Source organism: Haliaeetus leucocephalus, unplaced genomic scaffold (genome assembly GCF_000737465.1).
Source record: "Haliaeetus leucocephalus isolate CR32 unplaced genomic scaffold, Haliaeetus_leucocephalus-4.0 Scaffold944, whole genome shotgun sequence".
In the NCBI taxonomy this organism is placed as follows: Eukaryota; Metazoa; Chordata; class Aves; order Accipitriformes; family Accipitridae; genus Haliaeetus; species Haliaeetus leucocephalus.
The window spans coordinates 2,405,861-2,425,541 of NW_010973380.1; the positions used below are offsets into that span (position 1 = coordinate 2,405,861).

Consider the following 19,681-nt stretch of genomic DNA (forward strand, 5'->3'; position numbering starts at 1 on the left):
CTACCACCAGCTGTGAAGGGAGATAGGAACTTGATTAAGCCCATGTTTCAAAAATCACAGTATTTAAACTGTTTCTCTCACCAGAGTAGAGATCAAGAGAGGGAAAAGCCTTTCTCCACAGCTTGTGGGTTGCAGAATTGAAGAAAAGTCTAGTTCCCCCAAAAGGTGAAGCAGAGCGTGAGCAGCGGGGGCAGACCAGACCAGCTCCCCAGCCCCATCACGGCCAGTGGATCACAGGACTGCCCAGCCCATGCTCCCTCTCAAAAATCCACCCTGTTCCCAAGATACACCACCACCAAACCATACATCCCTGCTGGATGTCTATATACAGGTCTGAGGTAACAGCAGGAGGTGTTGGCCCCTGAGATTACGGCCTTTCAGGCCTCACCACTGCGTAGGCGCTGCCACTAGCAGCCATCCCAACAGCTCGTGGGAGTAGGCGTGAACACAAACTCCTTTTTCTCTCCCTTTCCACATCAGCTTTGACTGCAAGTGCTGGGGTTGACTTCCCAAAACACAGGCCAAAAAGCAGTACCACCCCACCAAGGGGCCTGCCTGGAGCTCACAGACAGGTGGTCATCCCCTACTTCTTCCACATTGGAATAAAGACCCAAAAGGCTGCACTGGTTTTTAATAGCCCAGACATTACGAAGCAGGCCAAATAGGCTATTACCTGAGGGAGGGCAAGATGACACAGTTAGGAGAGTTGAGGTTTTGGTTGCCCAAACCACCATCTTTGGCCTGCGTCAGCTGCACGGCTCTCCCAGCCCTCTGAGGGCTGAGGCAGACGCCAGCCCCTCCATGCACGGCTACGGGCAGCCGCCCCAGAGACCGGCCTGCAATGCTCCTGCCTGTCGTTGCAGGCAGCAGAGAAGCAAAGCCTGAGAGGCAGGAGAGGTGCAAAGCGGAGGGAAAGGGCAAGCTCTTCTCCCCGCTGTGCCAGGCGGCGGGAGAAGCTGCGTCAGGCAGCCTGGAGCAGAGGACAGGTCTTTGGGTCATGGCGACACAGAGGTGCGGAGCTCCTGCGTACAGGGAGGCAGATGGGCTGCGGGATGGAGGACAGCAAAGGACAGTGGGTGTCCTGCACCACGGCCCCAGGGCAGCTCCCTGAGGAGCAGCCGGTGGTAGGGCAGCGCGCATGGCCCGGGCCTGGAGGGAGATGGTGGGCAAGGCAGCTACAGGGGTACTCGCTGCCCACCTCCCAGCTGGGGTGAATCCTCCCACCGCATGGGAGAGGCAGAGGGAGACTCTGGCCAGGCCATCAGCTTGCAGGAAGAAACAAATCTGGGAGATAGGGCAGGAGCGTACGATCTCCTCCACCTCTGAAAGCACGCTCTTGCACAAGAGATTAACGTGAAGACAAGTTTGACGTCATAAGGCAAGCGCAAGACTACTCAGCAATAGATATGTATGTTTTTGTAGGCTGGGCAGGATGCAAAATGCCAAAAATATCAAGCCCTTGGGGTGGAAAAAAAAAATAATAATCCTGACTGCTCTGCACATGAAAATGAAGATGCCACTCAGAGGAAAAAGTCCCACACTCTATTACGCTCTGGGAATTTGGCAAACACAAGCCCCAGTCCTGGGTGGCTTTTCATCACCCAAGCTGGCCTGAAGGGCTTGCCGAACAGAGCTTCATCAGCTCGCGAAGCAGAGCAAGCCGCTTAGGGGTAATGCAGCCTCCTGCTCCTAACCCCACCATCCGACCCACAGACATCCTTCTGCTTCACCGGGCAGGTGAGTGGCAAGAAAAACATTCATGCATTATGTGTGTTGAGGGCTGTTTTGCATGCTGTAGCTAACAGGTCTTTCAACAGTCCTCCTCTAATCTGCAATACTATGATCCTGTCGGAGCACGAAACAGTCACTTTCCCCTGCTTGCTGGATTGTTTTATGTCTCTTTTTAAATATCACAGAGATCATGATGAACAGTAAGATAAGGGCAGTCTTAAAGACAGGGACAAAAATGCAGTCTCAAAATTCTGCTTTGTCTGGAAAACAGAAAATAAGTGCAAACATGCCACACAGACAATCAATGTCACAATGCTCACAAGGACATAAATAGCACAGAGATACTGGCTTCATGTTAGCACAGGACCCAACCACACCCTTTGGGTGAATACCCGTGCGGGAGACGTTCCAATTACCTAACGAGCAATTATTGAGTAGCTGCACTCAATTTTATCAGGCAGGCAAGGCTGGTATTGCTGGCCCTTGAAAAGGGACAGAAAGCAAATATTAACTACTCTGCCTGACGCCAGTGACTCTTCCAGCTGCAGCTCTTGCCAAACACACACTACTGCTACTGATTTGGAGAACTTGCTCTGGGGGTTGGTTACAGGTTGGTTAGGATGAGGACATTTGGTCTTGTTTTGGTAGAATCTCTCCATATTAATGTGCAGAAGCATTATGCAATGTGGGCCAGATACTGCAAGTGTTGATTCACGTGGGCAGCTCTCAGGCAAATGTCTCACTTGGCTAAAGTACAAGGCAGTTATTTATTCCACTGCACACACCTAAGCACACCTTACACCCTCCCCAAGCTACAACCGTTGCCTAGTGCAACCCACCCAGCTGCCTTCCAAGCAGCCGCAGCCTCAGCTGCAATGTGGCTTACTTTTCTATACCCCCCCCCAAAAAAAATTCCACTGAATTTTGTTATTGAATCCATAACAAAACTCCATGCCTGCCGATATCTCCCCAGTCTGTAGTGAGGCAGTCGCTCTGCTTCCATCCAGGCCACACATCACACAGCTCAGTACAGATGTGCTTCTGGCACCGTGGCAGGCAGTCATATTTCAATTTTCAGGCCGAATGTGTTTTCCCTCCCATCTCCCCCCCTACTCTACTGCTCAGAGGCGCTAATGATTTAATCAAGCTCTCAAATTCTTATCTCTACCACGTGGTTAATTAATACGGATTTTTATTTTTATGAGGATGAATGGATTCTTTGTTAGGCCTTTTTATAGGACTCTAAGTGACCTTGGTTTTCTCTTGCCCTAGTTTTCAAAATGTCACTGACCCAGAATAAAGCTATCAGAAAAAAACTGATCATTTTCTTTACTTTGGGCCAAAACTCACCAAGCCAAAAAATGGATCTGAGAGAATGAAATAAGAACCTGTTAATCAGAAAACACCCCAAATCACATTTCACCCTATGTTTTAAAGCTAATCTTCAGAACAACTCTTTAGGGAGGAATAACACGTAAAAGCAGCCTGTCACGTAGGCTAGCTAAAAATCAATACACACTGCTGGACAATGACTGTTTTATCCAGTAATGAGCTACCAACAAGTCCTACAATCCAGACTAATCATTACAGGCTGGAGCATGGGGACACAGCAGGGAGCACAGAAGTGCTGAACTCTCCCAGGAGCAAAAGTAGGGGAGGGCAGGAGCAGCCATGGTTTTACTCTCAGCCTTCCTTTAACGGTGATACAGAAAAGCCAGACTTAAAATTAATCTCCTCTCTTCTGTTGCATTTCATGCCTCCCTTCCCAAGGTCAGAGATGGCAGCTCATAGGAAAGCATCGTCTCCTCCCTCGTCAGGGAGCTGCAGGAAGCAAATCACAGCAGAGCAGATGTACCCTATCTGTCCACGCTCATCAAACAATGTCACCAAACAGCAAAGAGGTTTTCTTCTATCACGAGGACCAGTGCATCACTGCCAGTGGATGACTTACAACTGTGTGGCTTTTTTCTTTTTTAAAAAATATTTTTTTAAACAATTATTTGAAATTAGTGAGTGTAAGCCTGTCTGTCATCTTCCCATCTCTGTTTCGCCAGAAGGAATTACCTCTTGTGTGTGATATTTTTGTATCTTCCTTTCACCATTCAGGTCAGCTGAGGCTATGTCTACAGTAGCAAGCAGTGCAGCCCCACAGGAACAGATCAGCAGATCAAAAAAGCTGGTGTTCAAGATGTAGCATACCCACCGTGTGTAGGGAAGAAAGGTTGTATTGGACTAGCTCTAGCCTGAATGCTTACAGACAGCCATGGTACCTTTTTGGAACATTTATTTCAGTTTCATTCAAAATAACCATTTCCACACTCCCTGATGGCTCAGCAAAATGAACCAAAGCATGGTCAGCAGGGATAACTGGGAGAACTCCTTCAAGACAGCACTCCTGGTATGAACTAAAATACCAAGTAGGTACATGCTGTAAATGATGGGAACTAGCAGAAGAACCGTTAAGTACTAGCCAACCCAGGGAGAGGGTGAGCAATTCACCCCGAGCCCTTTATAGGGTCCCTTCCCTTCCGCCCAGGCAGAGAGTTTCATTTTCTGCAGACAGGAAAGCAGGGAAAAGAGTTATTTCCAGCATTGATGTTCAGTAACATGGCGTTAAGCAATTAAAAACAAACACAGTATTTTTGTTAAGATTAAGAAGTTTATCCAACACCCAATGAAGGTGATGAAAATATTTCTGCAGGAATGAGTCTTTTCAAATCCAAATATTGTATAAATATTAACTAATTAACTACCACCATGTCTATGCAGCAAGTGGGAACTTTCCTTTCTATGTTATTGCTTTCAACCTCCTTTTCCTTTTGGAAAAAAATTATCCAATTTAAAGTGCTACTAACTCAGGAAGCCTGTTCACATTGAGTTTTGCCCTCCTGGCCACTTTAAACACTTTTGTTCTTCTCATTGCCAGGACCCTGGAGCAGCTCTGCTCTGAAACACCGCTGTCTTTACTGCCACAACAGCCCGTGAAGTGAGGCACGGCAGTACTTGGGAGCATAGACAGAGATTACAGGTTAAATACTTAAAGGTACTAAGTCACATCATTTAGATATCTACATACTTTTAAAGATAAGGGCTTAAGTGGGTTTTCTAACATTTTAAAGAAAATCCACGGTGAAGCACAGATATGAACATAAGTAGCCTTCAGTGCCCTATACAGGTGCCTCAGAAGCCATCCGCTGCTTAAGCATTTTAATGCCAGTTTTTAACCAGTTATGCACCTGATAGTGCCTTTAACAAATTGAAATTTATCTAGCAAGGAACACATTTATGTAACTATACAATCTATTTTTTGCATTAGGCATGCAAAACAGACAAAAATACCCATGACTGATTTTTTTTTTTTAGGCAGTCTCATATGTCGGTTGCTTCTCCAATGCCATCAGCCCCGCCACATGCCATGAAGCCATGCAGTTAGGGGAACTGCTGACCAGCTCCTCACCCAGGCAGCAGGCAGCATAAACAGGGCATAAATTCCAGTTCAGCCCCTACGAGCTGCACTCAGAGCTTTTCGATTTGTAAAAGTCACACCTGCAAATTTATAATAAACATTTAATGCACTTTTTGATCATTCTGATTAAAGAAAAAAAAGTGTAGCTGTAATAACATACTTGCCCCAACAGATGACGCATACAGCTAGAATAAAAAAAACGCTGGGTAAGAATTAGTAGTCTACCTGACCTCTGGATGAATTAAGCAGGTCTCAAAGAGATATCCTCCTTTACTCAGAGATGAGTGCAATCTACTACAAGCTGCACAACAAAATCTATCCATGTATATCACCATATTTTCAACTTCAGTCAAAGAGAAATAATTCATAAAGGTTTAGACATAACTGCATGAATATAGCATAATTAATTTGTATCATTAAACACTCTTCAAAAACAGTTTTAGCGGCCATGTTCTTGTATGATCATTCTTTGGCTTAGAGTAATAAACAGTAACATGCACATGGACTAATAAGCAGAGCCAAAAATTAGGACCCCTGCAGTTAATTAAACAGTGAAAGAGTAAGTACATGCCCCAAACTCCGAGAGCTAAAACACACTCTCTTGTGTCTGAATTAGCTCGGCAAGCATGGAAAGAAAAGGGAAAACAGAGTTCTGCACAGGTTTGGTGGGAAACACCACACATAGGGTCTGTTTGCTGTCCTCGGGAAGAAAGTAGAAGGATTTGTGCATGGGAGGGAAAGTGGAGGTTGGATCATCCCACAGGCAAACAGATTTACATCCTGAAAGCAAAAAATACTCCTGCTCCAGAGTGCCACAAACCCTGTTCGGTTTTTGCTGTAGACACCCATCTTCAAGTGGCTGCACATTCTCCTTGCTGCAAGCCTGCACTCAGGCTCATCAGCAAAGATTAGTCTTATCTGCAACAATTCTCAAAACATTGCCATGAAGCCCTTCTCTTACCAAAGGAAGGGACGTGCCTCATGTCAGGTAGCTGAAAACAATTTTGGACCCCAACTGTACCTCTTCCATTTGTAAAAGGCCGAACACCAGGCTGGACCCCTCTATGGGGCCAGCCCGTAACACAGTGCTGGGAGGGAAGCTATGGTAGGAGGAGACATAGGACAGGGCTCTCGCATTATTGCTCCCATGCTCATTGCCAGCCAAGCCCCGAGCTCCTGCCTGCTCCCTCCATAGCTCCAGCAAAAGTGACTTCAGGTTTCAAAGATGGTCCACGTGCTGCAACAGAGCATCTCCCTGGCAAGCATTCTCTGTTCACCAAAACGTCTGCAGGCTGCCTGGAAGGAGAAACCCTTCCCTTCAATATTTCCCCATAGGATATATCCTTAACAGGTCTGGCTCCAGGCTTTTCACCTGCAGTTTTAGGTGACTGTGCAAGGACACAAAATACCTTTGCAGCCACTGTAAGTTGTGCTGCATGAGAAAACTGGAAGAAAGCAGAGAGGTGCTGGAGGATAGGGCACAGATAATGATGTTATTGTGATTTAATTTTATTACAACATCTAGGATAGAGGGAAGGAAAAAAGAACAGAAAAGGAGCCCAAGCCCCGACATCATGCAATTTCAATTTTCTTGGCAGGGAGGGAGGGGGTAGCTATTACTCTTTTGTTTGTGGAGACTGAAAACTGGAGAAGGTTAAAGACCAATATATACCTCTGAAAAGATACATATATAAGGGTTTATGTTCTTGCAGCTTTTTATTTCAGCCTCATGATTTTGTGACTAGCTTCATCATTTGAAAATGTCTGAAGATGGGAAAATTAGAAACCATATTGCTTTCATTTCTTTACCTATTTTCTTCATGTTTTTCAAGCTTCACTAAATCTCCTTAAATTATTCAGCTGACAAGACAGATGCACTGAGAACAAAGTTACATTTTTACCTATTTTCCAGTTACTTTCTTTACTGCATCTTCTAGGCTGAACACTATTATGGAAAGTGAATGTTCATCCTTGAACACTCTTCTACCTAAAAACCCACTAACAGAAATTCCACTAAAGCAAATTTTTACAATATTAAGCCACTGGAATTAATTTAATAGGATTTCTATAATAATTAGAGCTACTAAGTAGTAATGTCTTCACTAATTATTTAAAAGAGGTTGTTCTTCCCCTCTTTCCTTCTGTTTCTTTCGCAAAGTGCTGTCCTCCTCACAGAGGACTGTGACTTGAATCACAAACATACCGAAAATGAGTGTTTGGTTTTACACGTGGTGGGGAAGAAAAAAAAAAAGCTAGCTATTTTGTTACATCTTTTTAGGCATATAACCCCACAAAGTTTTATGACCAAACCAATTGGCACATTAAATTGATCTTGTCTTAATTAACCAGACTAGACAAGTGCTCCAGCACCACTGGATGTCTTTCAGGAATAATAGAGGATTGGATCACAAAGAATTTAAATGTAGATTAAAATATAAGCAATCCAGACTAGATCTCACCCCTACTTTTGTCTTCTGCGCCAAATATTTATGCATATCTCCTGTTATGCTGTGCATTGTACAACACTGGATGTACTCTTTGAAGCTGTATCTTAACAATTTGAAAAGCAGATCACAACCAGTTTTACATTCACCTTTAGTCACCCAAAAAGTAAGCTGCTTTTCTTATAAGCAGCTATTCCTTGAATCTAAGATTTCTCTAAAACTTCTCCAGGTGACCCTGAAGATCTAAAGTAACCAAAGTCTCTAGGTGCTTTGCAAATCTCATCCCAAGATTCCTATTAATGGAAAAAAATGTTTCCTTGAGTGACTCTATTAGTCTTATCTGACCTTTACTACCACAGATCTGCAGGTAGAGTTACTAATGGTTTCTATATGTCATGTCAGGGAATGTGTCTTTCTTTGGTGCTTCATCGCAGCTGTGTTGCCATTTGTTTGTTTGACCCAGAGCAGATGCTGCAGCATCGCAGCTCCATACATAGAACGGGGCTGTACCATTTGTTGCATATTTAATCATTATAAAAATTGCTTATGTCACTTTAAGGGGACATCTCTGGATGTTTTACAATAGTCAGGCACAGGTTTGCAGTGTGTTCATTTCAGCATAATCTAGGAGCTGAAATTCTTACAGCAAAGAAATATAATTTAGTCATTTCAATTTTAATAAGCAGGGCTTTTTCACTGAGATATTGACCAAAACCCCCTACTGTTATTCAACACATAAACACCAATCTGACTTTTCAGAAAATAGCATGAATATTATTTCAAAACAAAACCCTATTCTAAAATTGCATGTAACTTTAATTCAGCACCATCTGCCTTAAAGCTGGAGAGTGTTTTTCAAACCCGTTTCATGACAACAGCCATCTCAGTCTTTCTACCGACGGCTGCATTTGACTGGCACAACAAATGTGTGTCTGACAAGCTGTGCTTAGTGCAACAGTCAGACTAGCCACTGTCTGCTAGGAGCTTTTGCTTGCTCTCCTGAAAATGTAATACTGAAGCAAAACGGAAGAAAATTCACCATTAAAGAAGTTTGGCTTTAGACCACTGTTAACACTCGCTCACCAAAACACATGGCTTCAATGACAATATTAGTGCAAATACAGATCACAAAAGTGACTTGGCAGAATATTCTTTTGCACCATCTGTTTTAAACATATTTTCTCTCTACTAAGCACTGTAGTAATTTCATTGCAAGTGAGCTAAAAGGAAATAGCTCTGTGGAAACATGACTTGGCCCATCCATCCTAGAATAACCAGGCTCTAAACACATCAAAGACAGGCTTTTCAGCAGTGCTAGTCCTGCTGCCTGGACTAGCCTCCTTGATAGCCTCCATGAATGTTTTGGGGAACACGTTCAGAGGAAAATCAGCCTTCCCAGGAAATTCTTATAGAAGGAAATTCAACACGTGATTAAAGAAAACCCAGAAAGCCTGTCTGAGAGGCCAGCTCTGATGCACTCATTATCACTTAACTGTCCAGGTAGCTGCAGTTAAATTGGAACAATTAAAAATCAACCAGTGAGTGCTTCCTTAACAAGGAAGCTTACTCATTGCAAGTAAGGATGAAAGACTCTGACCTGTAAGAAATTTATTCAGAAGCCACAAAAATTTTCTACTTGTTTTGGCCACAAGCTATCCTTCTAGACTTGCAGGGGATATAGCAGTAAGAACAGAAAAACAAATAAAATAAAATAAAATAGTACTGTAGTTAATAGCCTCATTAAGACAGCTTAATGCAACCACCTAATTGTCAGCAAATTGAAAACAAGGAAAATAATGAAATGGCATAACTGTTTTCATGCTGGCAGCTCCCTTGAAAACAGTTTACAGTAACATGTATTCTGAGTAACAAAACATAAGAACCAGTGAGCACATCTGTACCAAAGAAGGCAACAGATCTGAAAATCCCATGAGAAAGTACCACGAGAGCTGTTATCTTTCATTTCGCTGCTGAAGCGCCTCTCATGAAACGCAGAAATACCTGCAAAGAAGCACGGACTTGAACTAACTATGCTGATCATAATGTTAGCGTTAACAGGTTTCTCAGAATTCCCTTCAACTTTTACACAGTCACAGATTTTGCCAAAAATCTACATTAAAAAGGCACAGAAAACTACAGTAACTTACCTTGCAGCGATAGACACAGATCATCTATTTCGGAGGAAGCCTGTTCCTCTGTTGAGGGAGATGACTGCTTTGATGCCATATTAAATTCTATGGAGATTCTTTAATCAATTTCCAAACTGAAATTATAAAAAAAAAAAAAGAAGAAGAAAATTAGTACAGTTTTACATAAAATTTGATGATGCTTAAGTGTGTGGCGCTGAGACATGCGTTTTCTTTTGGGTTTTCTTCCCTTGGTAGGCTGTTTCCTTAGCTTATACAGAATAAAGCAACTGTTCTTACTGCATCAATCCAAACTTTGGTCCTTTGACTCTTTTCTAATGGTGGCCAGCAGTACTCCAGAACACAAACATGGATCCCAGTGTGTCTTGCCATGAAAATAAAAGCACTAGGATTAGAAAAATTCAAACACAGTTGCTTTCTTTGAGAAAGCCAGGGCACCAAAGGCTTACAGTGCCTTCTGCAGATTTGTTGCTGCCAAATCTCATTTTTTTAAATCTTTGTACTTTTCAGATCTCTCTTCCTGTCCAAATAATTGTTGCAGAATGGAAACAATTAAAGCAGAATCTGCAAAGATTACGGTGAAATGAAAAAGCAGCGATTATCGGATGAGAATAATCACAACTGCTGTCTCTGTCTGGTACCTCTGTTATTCCTCAACCCCCATGAAGGACTTCCTTTTTCCAACTCCTCCATCTTCCTCTCCCTGAATACCTCCCCTATCTCTAATGCAACTTTAGTAAACGATATGCTATATCCTTCTTAAAAGTGTAAAACTGTTTCTGTTACTATAGTAGCTATATTGTTCAGTTTGCCACTGTAAGAAAAACTGGATACCAAGATACTGACTCAATTTCATCAAGAACTTAAAAGTTAAAAAAATTCAAAAAGAAATAAAGCTGAAAATTAAATATGGGCTCACCTTAAACAAGCTTTGTTACCTAAATATCTGTAACCTTTTCATCAGAAGTACTAGGATTTACACACCACGTATTAATAACTCATCCACCAAGTGTACGTCAAAATAAAGGGTGTGAATAGATGAGTAAGGAAATACATCATTAAAGAATGCCAGAGGAATTTTTACATTCAGTCCCTTGTTCATATGAATCACGAGGCAACCTTTGTTTATTCTACTATACGCTATTTTTCCTCACTCCCTCTCTCTCTCACTGCACAGAAAGGACAACACACGTTTAATGAGGAGCTATTCAATATTTTGTTTTCCTCACCCTGAACAATGTGTGTCCTTGTGCTTTATCCAAGAGCTGCTCTGATGACAGGATTATTAAGTTCCTCACAAGATTTTCTATGGCACTCATCACCCCAGCATCTGAGCGCTTCACAAACACCAATCAATTCACATCTACAGCATCTATGTGAGCTCAGAGGTTATTGCCCAGCTTTAGAATCACAGAACTGTTTGGGTTGGGAGGAACACTTAAAGATCATCTAGTCCACTCCCCCCTGCCATGGGACATCATTTTACCAATGACAAGCAAAGGCACAGAGAGAACAAAGGGGTAAAAAAGTTGCTAATTTGATTCTGGTTTTCCAGAGAAATAGGTATTAGTTCATATGGCCAAAGCACTGATTCCACGTGCTGCACTGAGTATGCAGCATTTCTGCAAGTTACCAACAACTTACAACTAAAACTCAAGGCACCAGAGTCAAGAAAGGGGAGTTCTGGCTGGGGCAGGTGATGATGAGACTTATCAGAGAAAAGGAAAAAAATGTTTTACAAGAGTTTGGCCTGCTCAGCCTGGCAAAAAGAGGAGGAAAAGGAGTATTTGATCTTTGACAGGCACAAGAACAAGATGATATAAATAAGCCACCCCTTGAGGTTAGGATGGACATCAGAAGAAGATTTCTAAATATTGGGTCCTAACAAAGCCTCCCAGTACAGGCAACTGGCACAAAGGCTTTACATGGTTTCAGGACTGGAATTGTTCAGAAACAGACAACACAGAGTGATTGCCTTTATTAAAGGGACACTTGGACTTCCAACCCTGGAGAGCTCTCAGAAGTCCTCTGTTCTTAAGCTAAAAGTACGAGTCTCAAGTCAGACAACCAAAAAATAACCATACAGCTAGCTACCACTGGTAAAAATTGGGGTTTAAGTGCCAGAGCTAGCATCTCACAGGAACCGAGTGAAGGCAAGGGCTGAGCAAGAATCCAGTTCTCCCAGCAGTGCTGCCTATGCCCAAGGCGATGCAATCTTTCCTGGGAAACTCCTTCCTTTTTCTCTCAAGATTAAGCAATACAAAACTGAAGTCTAAAAATGCAAAATGTCAGGTGGCCTTAATATCTTTTGGGTATCTATATGTCTTGAATTTGATTTTGTGACCACCACCTTGAAGGCTACTAAGCAGCAAGACCCAAATGGGAGGGTATGTAAGCAAAATCCAAACCACATCATCAGATCTGTTGCTTTTTGCTCCCAGGACAGAGGGAGAGTTAGCTGCATTCCCTTCACCCTGAATTTTCCAGTGGCCAACTGAAGACCTTCAGAGATATTTAAGAAATAGTAAATACTGGGCAACAATGAATCCCCAGGTGAAATCAATGAGCCTGCCTGAATTGGACCTAAGGTTATAATTCAAATTGGGTGTCCATGTAAAGGAAGATGGATAGGACTAGAAGCACACACATAGACACGCATCATTGCCACATCAGCACAACCTACAAGCAAGACATCCCCAAAACTATGTACGTATTTACATTCCTGTGGTTCTGGGGCATGCACTCAATATCAGTGGCAATGCATGCTCTTTTTCTCATTACCACAAGTTTATTCTCATTTTTTTTTCATTTTATTTTAATCTAAGCGCTGTTTAAGGATTTTCTTTTAAAGGCACAAAAGCAGCACAAAATCCCCAAACAGTGAAAACATACACATCTGTTTGACTTCAACACATCCAGATTTGAGATGGTGACATAGGCGGAGCCAAGTCATGTTCACCTAGTTTGCATGATGCTAACTAAAGTCATTGGGAGCATAGTCCAGAGAAAGGGAACATGATTTGGCACTAAAATTCCTCTATAACAGCAGCAAAATATGCAAGAGCTATGTACAGCTTTAATGGAAGTTTCATAAACAAAAAAAAAATGTATTTTCAGCCTTTCTGTGACTGTTCCTCCTCTGTCCCCATCCCTTGCCAGCTATAGCAACCACACAGTACATAGTGTCTCCTTCTGTGTGCTGGTACTGCACTTCATGCGACGGAACCCCAATCGCAGTTCAGTCGTTGAAGTTAATAAAACTTTCAGGACTTTAAAGCAGAAAGTATGTTAAGCTTTAAAGTATTAATTAACTGTAATTAAGTTGCTTAATTTATTAATTAATTAACTTAAATTATGGCACATGATCATAGAACAGGTATAAATGAAAAAAAGCATATGCTCCTATTTTAAGGTCAAATTAAGGCCTCCTTCCCAAAATAATGGGATTTTTTAAAATATTTTTTTTCTAAACGCAGAAATCCACTCAACAAATCCACAGTGCAGGTTATAAAAAAGTGCAGCTAATACAAGGTAAGTTTATGCTAAAGCTTTCACATTCTTGAAACCCTCTGTTCACCATCCAAAACAGCACATGCATTTTGCCCTGCCTCTGATTTCTGCCCTGCCCCAACAGAAGACTCTACAGCTGCTTTGAAAGGGAGATACGCACGCACTCTTGGAGGACATACCTGCGAGGATTAGTATTCTTTAAAAGGGACAAGGTACAGATTGTCTCAGAAGGATTTATACAGGGACAATACGCTAGTATTTATACAGGGACAATACCCTTTGCCCTCCCCCCCCCCAGTTTCATTCAAATAAAGCATATTAAGTGTAACTATATCATATCAGCCTCTGAAAAGCCTAAAACCATCAAGCTATTGGTGAGATTGCTTAGCAATGCTTTACATAGGCATTAGAAACGATCATCTTTTCTACTTCATATTTAAGTAGATTATTTTGTTTCATAACAATTCAACGAACCTGCAGAGCTAAACCAAATCCTTCATTTCCATGTAATGCTGGACAACCAAGAAATATATACCCATAGTGTTGAAAATAAATGAAATGCTTTCAAATGACACCATGCCTTTTCCATGGGGATAAAACCAAAGGTGAAGATGACCTTGTCTTTCCCTCTTTCTGGAGAATCTGGCATTAATACAGGAAAGCATTTAACTGCTTACACCTTGGGATAACCTGTGAAATAACCTGTGAAGTATCACAGAGCCAAAGACAGAGTTCCAGGAACACTGGGACCTTGTTCCCAATGGATTTGTTTCCTGTTGGTTAACTTATGTGAATTGCACCAGAGCTGTTGTGTGAGCTCATCCTTTCTTCAGCATGGGAGGAGTCACACGCGAAAGGTGCATTATGAATGTCCTCAAGAGAAAAGCTTTCCACTGGTGTTCTCCAAAGGAGTAAAAGCTTGACCACCTGGGCTCAACCTGCAGCTCAAACAGTTCAACCGTCAACAAAAGCTTTTCCTGTGATAAGGCCACTCATAAGACTCAAACCCAGGCTTTTCTCTAGTGGGTATTGGTAGAGTATTTCTTCCCTTCCCTCTCCAGTTGTTCTCACAATGGGCACCGAAAAACATGGGCGGACATTAGATCAGCACATTCATATCATGTAATTTCAACTCAACTCCTTTGGAATCTCTCTTCCTTTCCCAAACTCAGCTGAAATGAGCCAACAAATTAAAAAATGTACTGGGTATTAACACACAGACATATGCACACTGACAGAGAAAAACCTAAGAGCAGGCAGCGGACTAGAAATCTCAAGGAACTAACCTGAAAATAATCATTCCAGAGATTTTTATCATGAGAATAGACAACACTGATTTAAATACCATGTCTCCAGTGAGGCTTAAGGCCCAATGAGACCTAAGAGAAGCTCTTCTTAAGCAGGGTCTTCATAGGGACATTCTTGTCTCAGAAGAAAGGGGAAAAGAAGTTTCAGATGGATTTGGAGGATTCATTAGCAAGGATTTCATAGCCTTAACATTACAGTTTGGATCAAGGTGGTTTGCAAACCTTGTCTTCCAGCTGTTCCAAGTACCAACCATGGTAAGATTTCATCATATGAAAAAAATTTAGGGTTACTTCTACAAAACAGCTGTGCACACTAATTAGGAAGCAAGGTAAACTAGTTGGTGTGATTTCCATACTGTCCCAGGTAAGACTGTTTGCAGCCTCGAAGTTTACAGCTAACTCCTGCATACCCCTTCACCATACTGCAGCCCGCTGCAGATGTACCCTCAGACCCTCCCCATAAGCCAATCTTGAAAAATCATATGGCACGAAATTAGCTCAGATGCGCACTCCTTAAAGCTGAAAGAAGTAGATACCTTGCAAACAAGCCCAGATAGAGGTAGCTGAATATTACAACCCACTGGTAGTAAATCCCTGCTTCGTTGGTTTTGTCTTTGTAGACACATGCCCCATATTTTCCCAATTATGTTGGCTACATGCTTTCCACTGGTGTTGCAATAAGAATTACAGACATCTTTGCATGGCATCTCCAACCGCTTGTTTTTACTTTTCCTCCTTTGAAGTGCCACTGATTATTTATGACCCACTCGGGGACTCAAAAGACTTTCCCTCCATAGAGGCCTCTACATGTAAACTGAATTCTGTTCCTAGCAACAGATTATTATTACTCATGTATTCAGTTGAGCCAACGTCATGAACACAAACAGCAGATTTTTATCTTTGGTGAACTAGTCCAAAGGAAATAGAGCTCCACAATGCAGACCGACTGAAGACCCTTTTCCTTTTTGGTTATTAACAAAGATCTCAGTTTCTTTTACATTCAGAAAGAAGTAGTAACATTAAGAAGTACAAGTCTTGAGCCCTGAAAAGTGCTGCTGAGCTGCCTTCTTTTGGTAAACTATTTTTCTGTAAGTCTGTCACAGCCTCCCTAAAGGCAAATTATTGGGATCCAAATCATGATAATATGACCTAAAGAATTATCACAGAAAATCCTTTACACATCAAGTTGTTTGGGGTTTTGCTATTTTACAGTATTTCCACCCCCCTCACTTTTGATGTACTCCCACCTCTGTTAAGTCAGAAAAGTTCATGCAGCACTAAAGTTTGATGGTCATGCTTTCTCCTCAATACTTCATTTAGAAGGGTTTCACCATTTTTTCACCCAGTGTCGGGGGTGTGGAAGAAGGTCTGTTTAAAGCATGTATTTTCCAAGATCTTTGCACTAAAACACTCTCTTTTCTTAAGGTCCTACTCCAGACTGAAGTTCACATTTAAAATGCTTGCCAGTATTGCTCTTGTGAATTATCTCAGATTGTACACATGGCCACGGCTGGAATGGGATCACACAGCCAACACACTGATCCCCTTCCCTTCAAAGCCAGATCCTCAGGTAGCAAAAATCAGGAAAGCACCATTGACATATCTACCTTGACTTCCCCACCTGAGGAGCTGACGACTTCTGTCTGGCAGAAGAAAAATATTTGTCATCATCCAGTAAGCAATAATGGCACATTCTCTGCACTGTCCTGGATAAAGAAAAGGGCTTCCATTAGTTTTCCATGACTTTGAAGGTGATAGGGAAAAGAGGCTATAGCCTTCTGATCCTACATAATACCCTACAGCAGTCAGATGGGTATCAGACAGTCTTTTAATAAGTGGTATTAGAGCATGTGGCATTAGAGAGACTCTGTACTGTCTGGGATAATGCTGAAACAAGTCTGGCCTTGGGTCTTCCTAAGCTATCAGTAGCTGGAGATGAAGGAATTGAAAGGGGAAAAGCTTGGAAAAGGCTGAACTGCCCTGCTCAGAAGGAACCAAGCCCAGAGAGCATTAGATCTGCAAGAGAAACAGAGATGGACACAAAGCTACACCCCATTGCCACAGAAATAGTCTTGCCTCATGTGAACTGACACACTGAAACTATATGCACAAGTAAGGTCTCCTCCAAAGAATAAGAGCTGCAAGACCAAGACATCTCTTATTAGTTTATTCATGACAACCAGCAGCAGTACATTTTTGTTTTCCAGGGACTTCCCAGTGATCTATTTATAATTTTTGAAAACAAGCCAGGACAAGCATAAGAGTATACAAAAAACACACCAGTTTTTAAGGCCAGCAAATGTTGCTGGTTTGTCTTTGATTTACACATCAATAATACTTCTTGTTACAGAAGCACAATGGATCTTCTCATTGTGTTAATCAATTTAAAAATGTGGTTAGGAAAGTGTCTTTCTTGACCTTTTCTTTTTTTTGGGGGGTGGTAATATATCAGTCATTGTGGTACAATTACACAGTTTGAAAACTGCACTAACTCCATGCTGTTGTTAACACACACACAAAAATGCTTTTATTAACAGAGCAAAGCCTTGTTCACACATTCACAAAAGGTGACCTGTGGAGGTGCACGATGCATTTGCTTGCCCTCAGAATAAGAGCCTATCTCACATTTATCTATTCCCAAGTGGAAATGCAGTGTCAAAGCATACTTACTAAAGTTAGAGAAAACATTCAGTTTTCAACTGGTTTCCAAGTTTTCCCACATTGTTAATAAAAACAGTAACTGCTCAGAACTCAAAATGACAGTTGTTAATGTAAAAAGGGGGGAGAGTGATGAATGCCTGGAGGCTCAGAAAGCTGATGCCGTGCCCCTCGATCACCCCAGGGTACACTGCTATGCAGGAAGCCAAAAATACTATGGTGACTTCATGGCTCCATCAAAGTCAAGGGTCTGGGCGACAATTCAATCTCCAAAACACACAGCCCATAAGCACATCCCAGCCCGAATCTACCTGTGCAATGCCCAGGAGCCTCCAATTACGTGCAAAAAGCCGTGTTGTTTATATGGTGTGTTGCCGCGTGGCCAGAATGGAAAAGCTTTTCCAAAGCAGGGGTTGTTCGCAGGCTTCCCCGCCGCCCGGCGCGCCAGCCGTGCCGCAGCCCCAAGGCCGCTTCCCGCAGATAACGGGACTGTGAGGAAGGGTTATCGTAAAAAAAACATGAGAAACACAAGCTGGCTCAAGATCTGTGCTGTACCTGGGAAGTACACCCAGTGCATAAACACAACTTCTTCCTACCCACTTGGTTAACTAGGAAAACATGGAACAAAATGACAATTGCTGTCATTTCACTCCTACAAGCCCTTCTCTATTTTCACATGAAAGCTGCCCCTACCGGACCCCCTTGCCCCGGCTACCTGGGCTCAGGTGAGGCCAGTAGCCAGGCACAGCACTGAGTAGCCACGCTCTGCCTGGCCACTTTTCGGCAAGGGGAAAGGGTGCAGGGTGGCCGCAGCAGTCTGGGTGCCGCGGGGAGCAGACAGACCTCTGACCTTTAGGCATGCAGTTCCCATTGCAAGAGCGAAGGGCTGAGCACAGCTCGTCATTCCCTTTCCTCAGTGCTTCCTGGCCCAGAGTCAGTTTTTACAATTGAGAAGGGAAGGGGGAGGGAATCGCCTGCAAGCGGAGCAAGTTTTAACTCTCACGCAGGGGACTGCCCGATCAGAACAAAGTGGACAATGCTGCCTGGTTTAACCAAGAAAGAAGTATTGCAAGAAGTTCTTTCTTTTATTTACTAATGTTTCTTTCTTCCCCCTGGATTGCAACTGAAATTCTTTGGTTAGTGTTTTAATAGAGACTCACAGCCAGCTTTCAATTAACACTGCAGGAACTTTACATGGTGTAAAAGGTATTTAAAGTAGCAGTATATAATAACTACACCTGCTTTGTATTAAGGAAATTATATTAATGAGAATCAGGCTTCTAGTCATATTCTGCCTTTGAAGGAATACAAATGTTTCCTTTCCACTGCCTTCCTAATTCCCTTTTTCCCCAAATAAAGGAAACAGTCAGATGGCTAACAAACAGATTATTCTGTCGAGTGAAGCGCGCCTAGGCAATAAAAGGCCTAGAGTTTCTCAATTAAATCATAAGGCTGTTCTTGTTCAGAAAGATCTTCCTGAAGAGCAGTAATCAGCTCTTTCAGGAAATTAAGAAAAGGGAAAGGTAGGGATAGCGGCAATCTAAACACAGGAGTTTTCACTAGAGCCAGGACTCGTTCTTACTGAGCAAAATCACTGGAAGCAGCAGTGCAATGTTTGCACAACAGACCTCCGCAGACAGAGCCATTGATGGTGTAAAGAAAGGGGAGGAAAGTGAAACGCAATCTGTATTTGGGAGCCAAAAGAGAAAGGGCATGTCTCATGCTAAACCTATCTGCTTTGGCAGTATTCCTGTAAAGATCACGAACTTGTTTTGATCACTAAATATAGCAAAGAAAAGGAATCTACTGCAAGTAGCTCTCTCCGCCAGCGCTTGCTGTTTTACGCAGGCAGAAGAACAACACAAAAGAGAGATTTGTCAAACAAATGGCAAATGAAGCTTGCCAAATTTGAAGGGCAAATTACAATTTAAATGATAGGTCCTAGCCTGGCAGCTGTGAATTCATCAGCTTCTCTCTCAAGCATGTCCAATTGAGGCTACAGCAATGCAAACTACCCCTCTTCCCCTAGCACACCTCTGCTCTGAGCTGGAGGGGCCACCTCTCCAAAGAGCCAGTTTTTCATGCCCATGTAATTCTTCCAGCTGAAAATTCCCCCCCAAAGCGCTAGTCAGGGTCTTGTTTGTTTGTTTTTACACCTTCTGTCCCACGTACTTCAAGGTTTGTGGGCAAAGCAGCCTTTCTACAAGTACAGCCTGCATGTTCGCGTGTCTGTGCTGGTTTTGTACACATGAAAAGGGTTTTTCGACAGTGTTGTCTCCCACACGGACTGCATGGCACCCTCCACTGCGGGACAAAACCAGTGCTTTGCTGGGGCAACTCAGCAGAGCCTCTGCACTGCTCCGCTAAGGAAAGCACTTTTGTTTACTGCTTAAGACAAATAATATATCTTTGTCTTTG

At 42.6% G+C, this 19,681-nt stretch overlaps 1 protein-coding gene across 1 annotated transcript in view; it reads right to left on the minus strand.

The window, feature by feature from the left end:
- Positions 1–9,867, minus strand: part of SYNE2 (spectrin repeat containing, nuclear envelope 2) — a 178,648-nt gene extending 168,781 nt beyond the window's left edge. The window contains exon 1 of the mRNA XM_010584145.1: positions 9,789–9,867. Within this exon, the coding sequence (XP_010582447.1) occupies positions 9,789–9,867 (79 nt within the window). The remainder of the gene's footprint in view (positions 1–9,788) is intronic.
- Between the last annotated feature and the right edge of the window lie 9,814 nt (positions 9,868–19,681).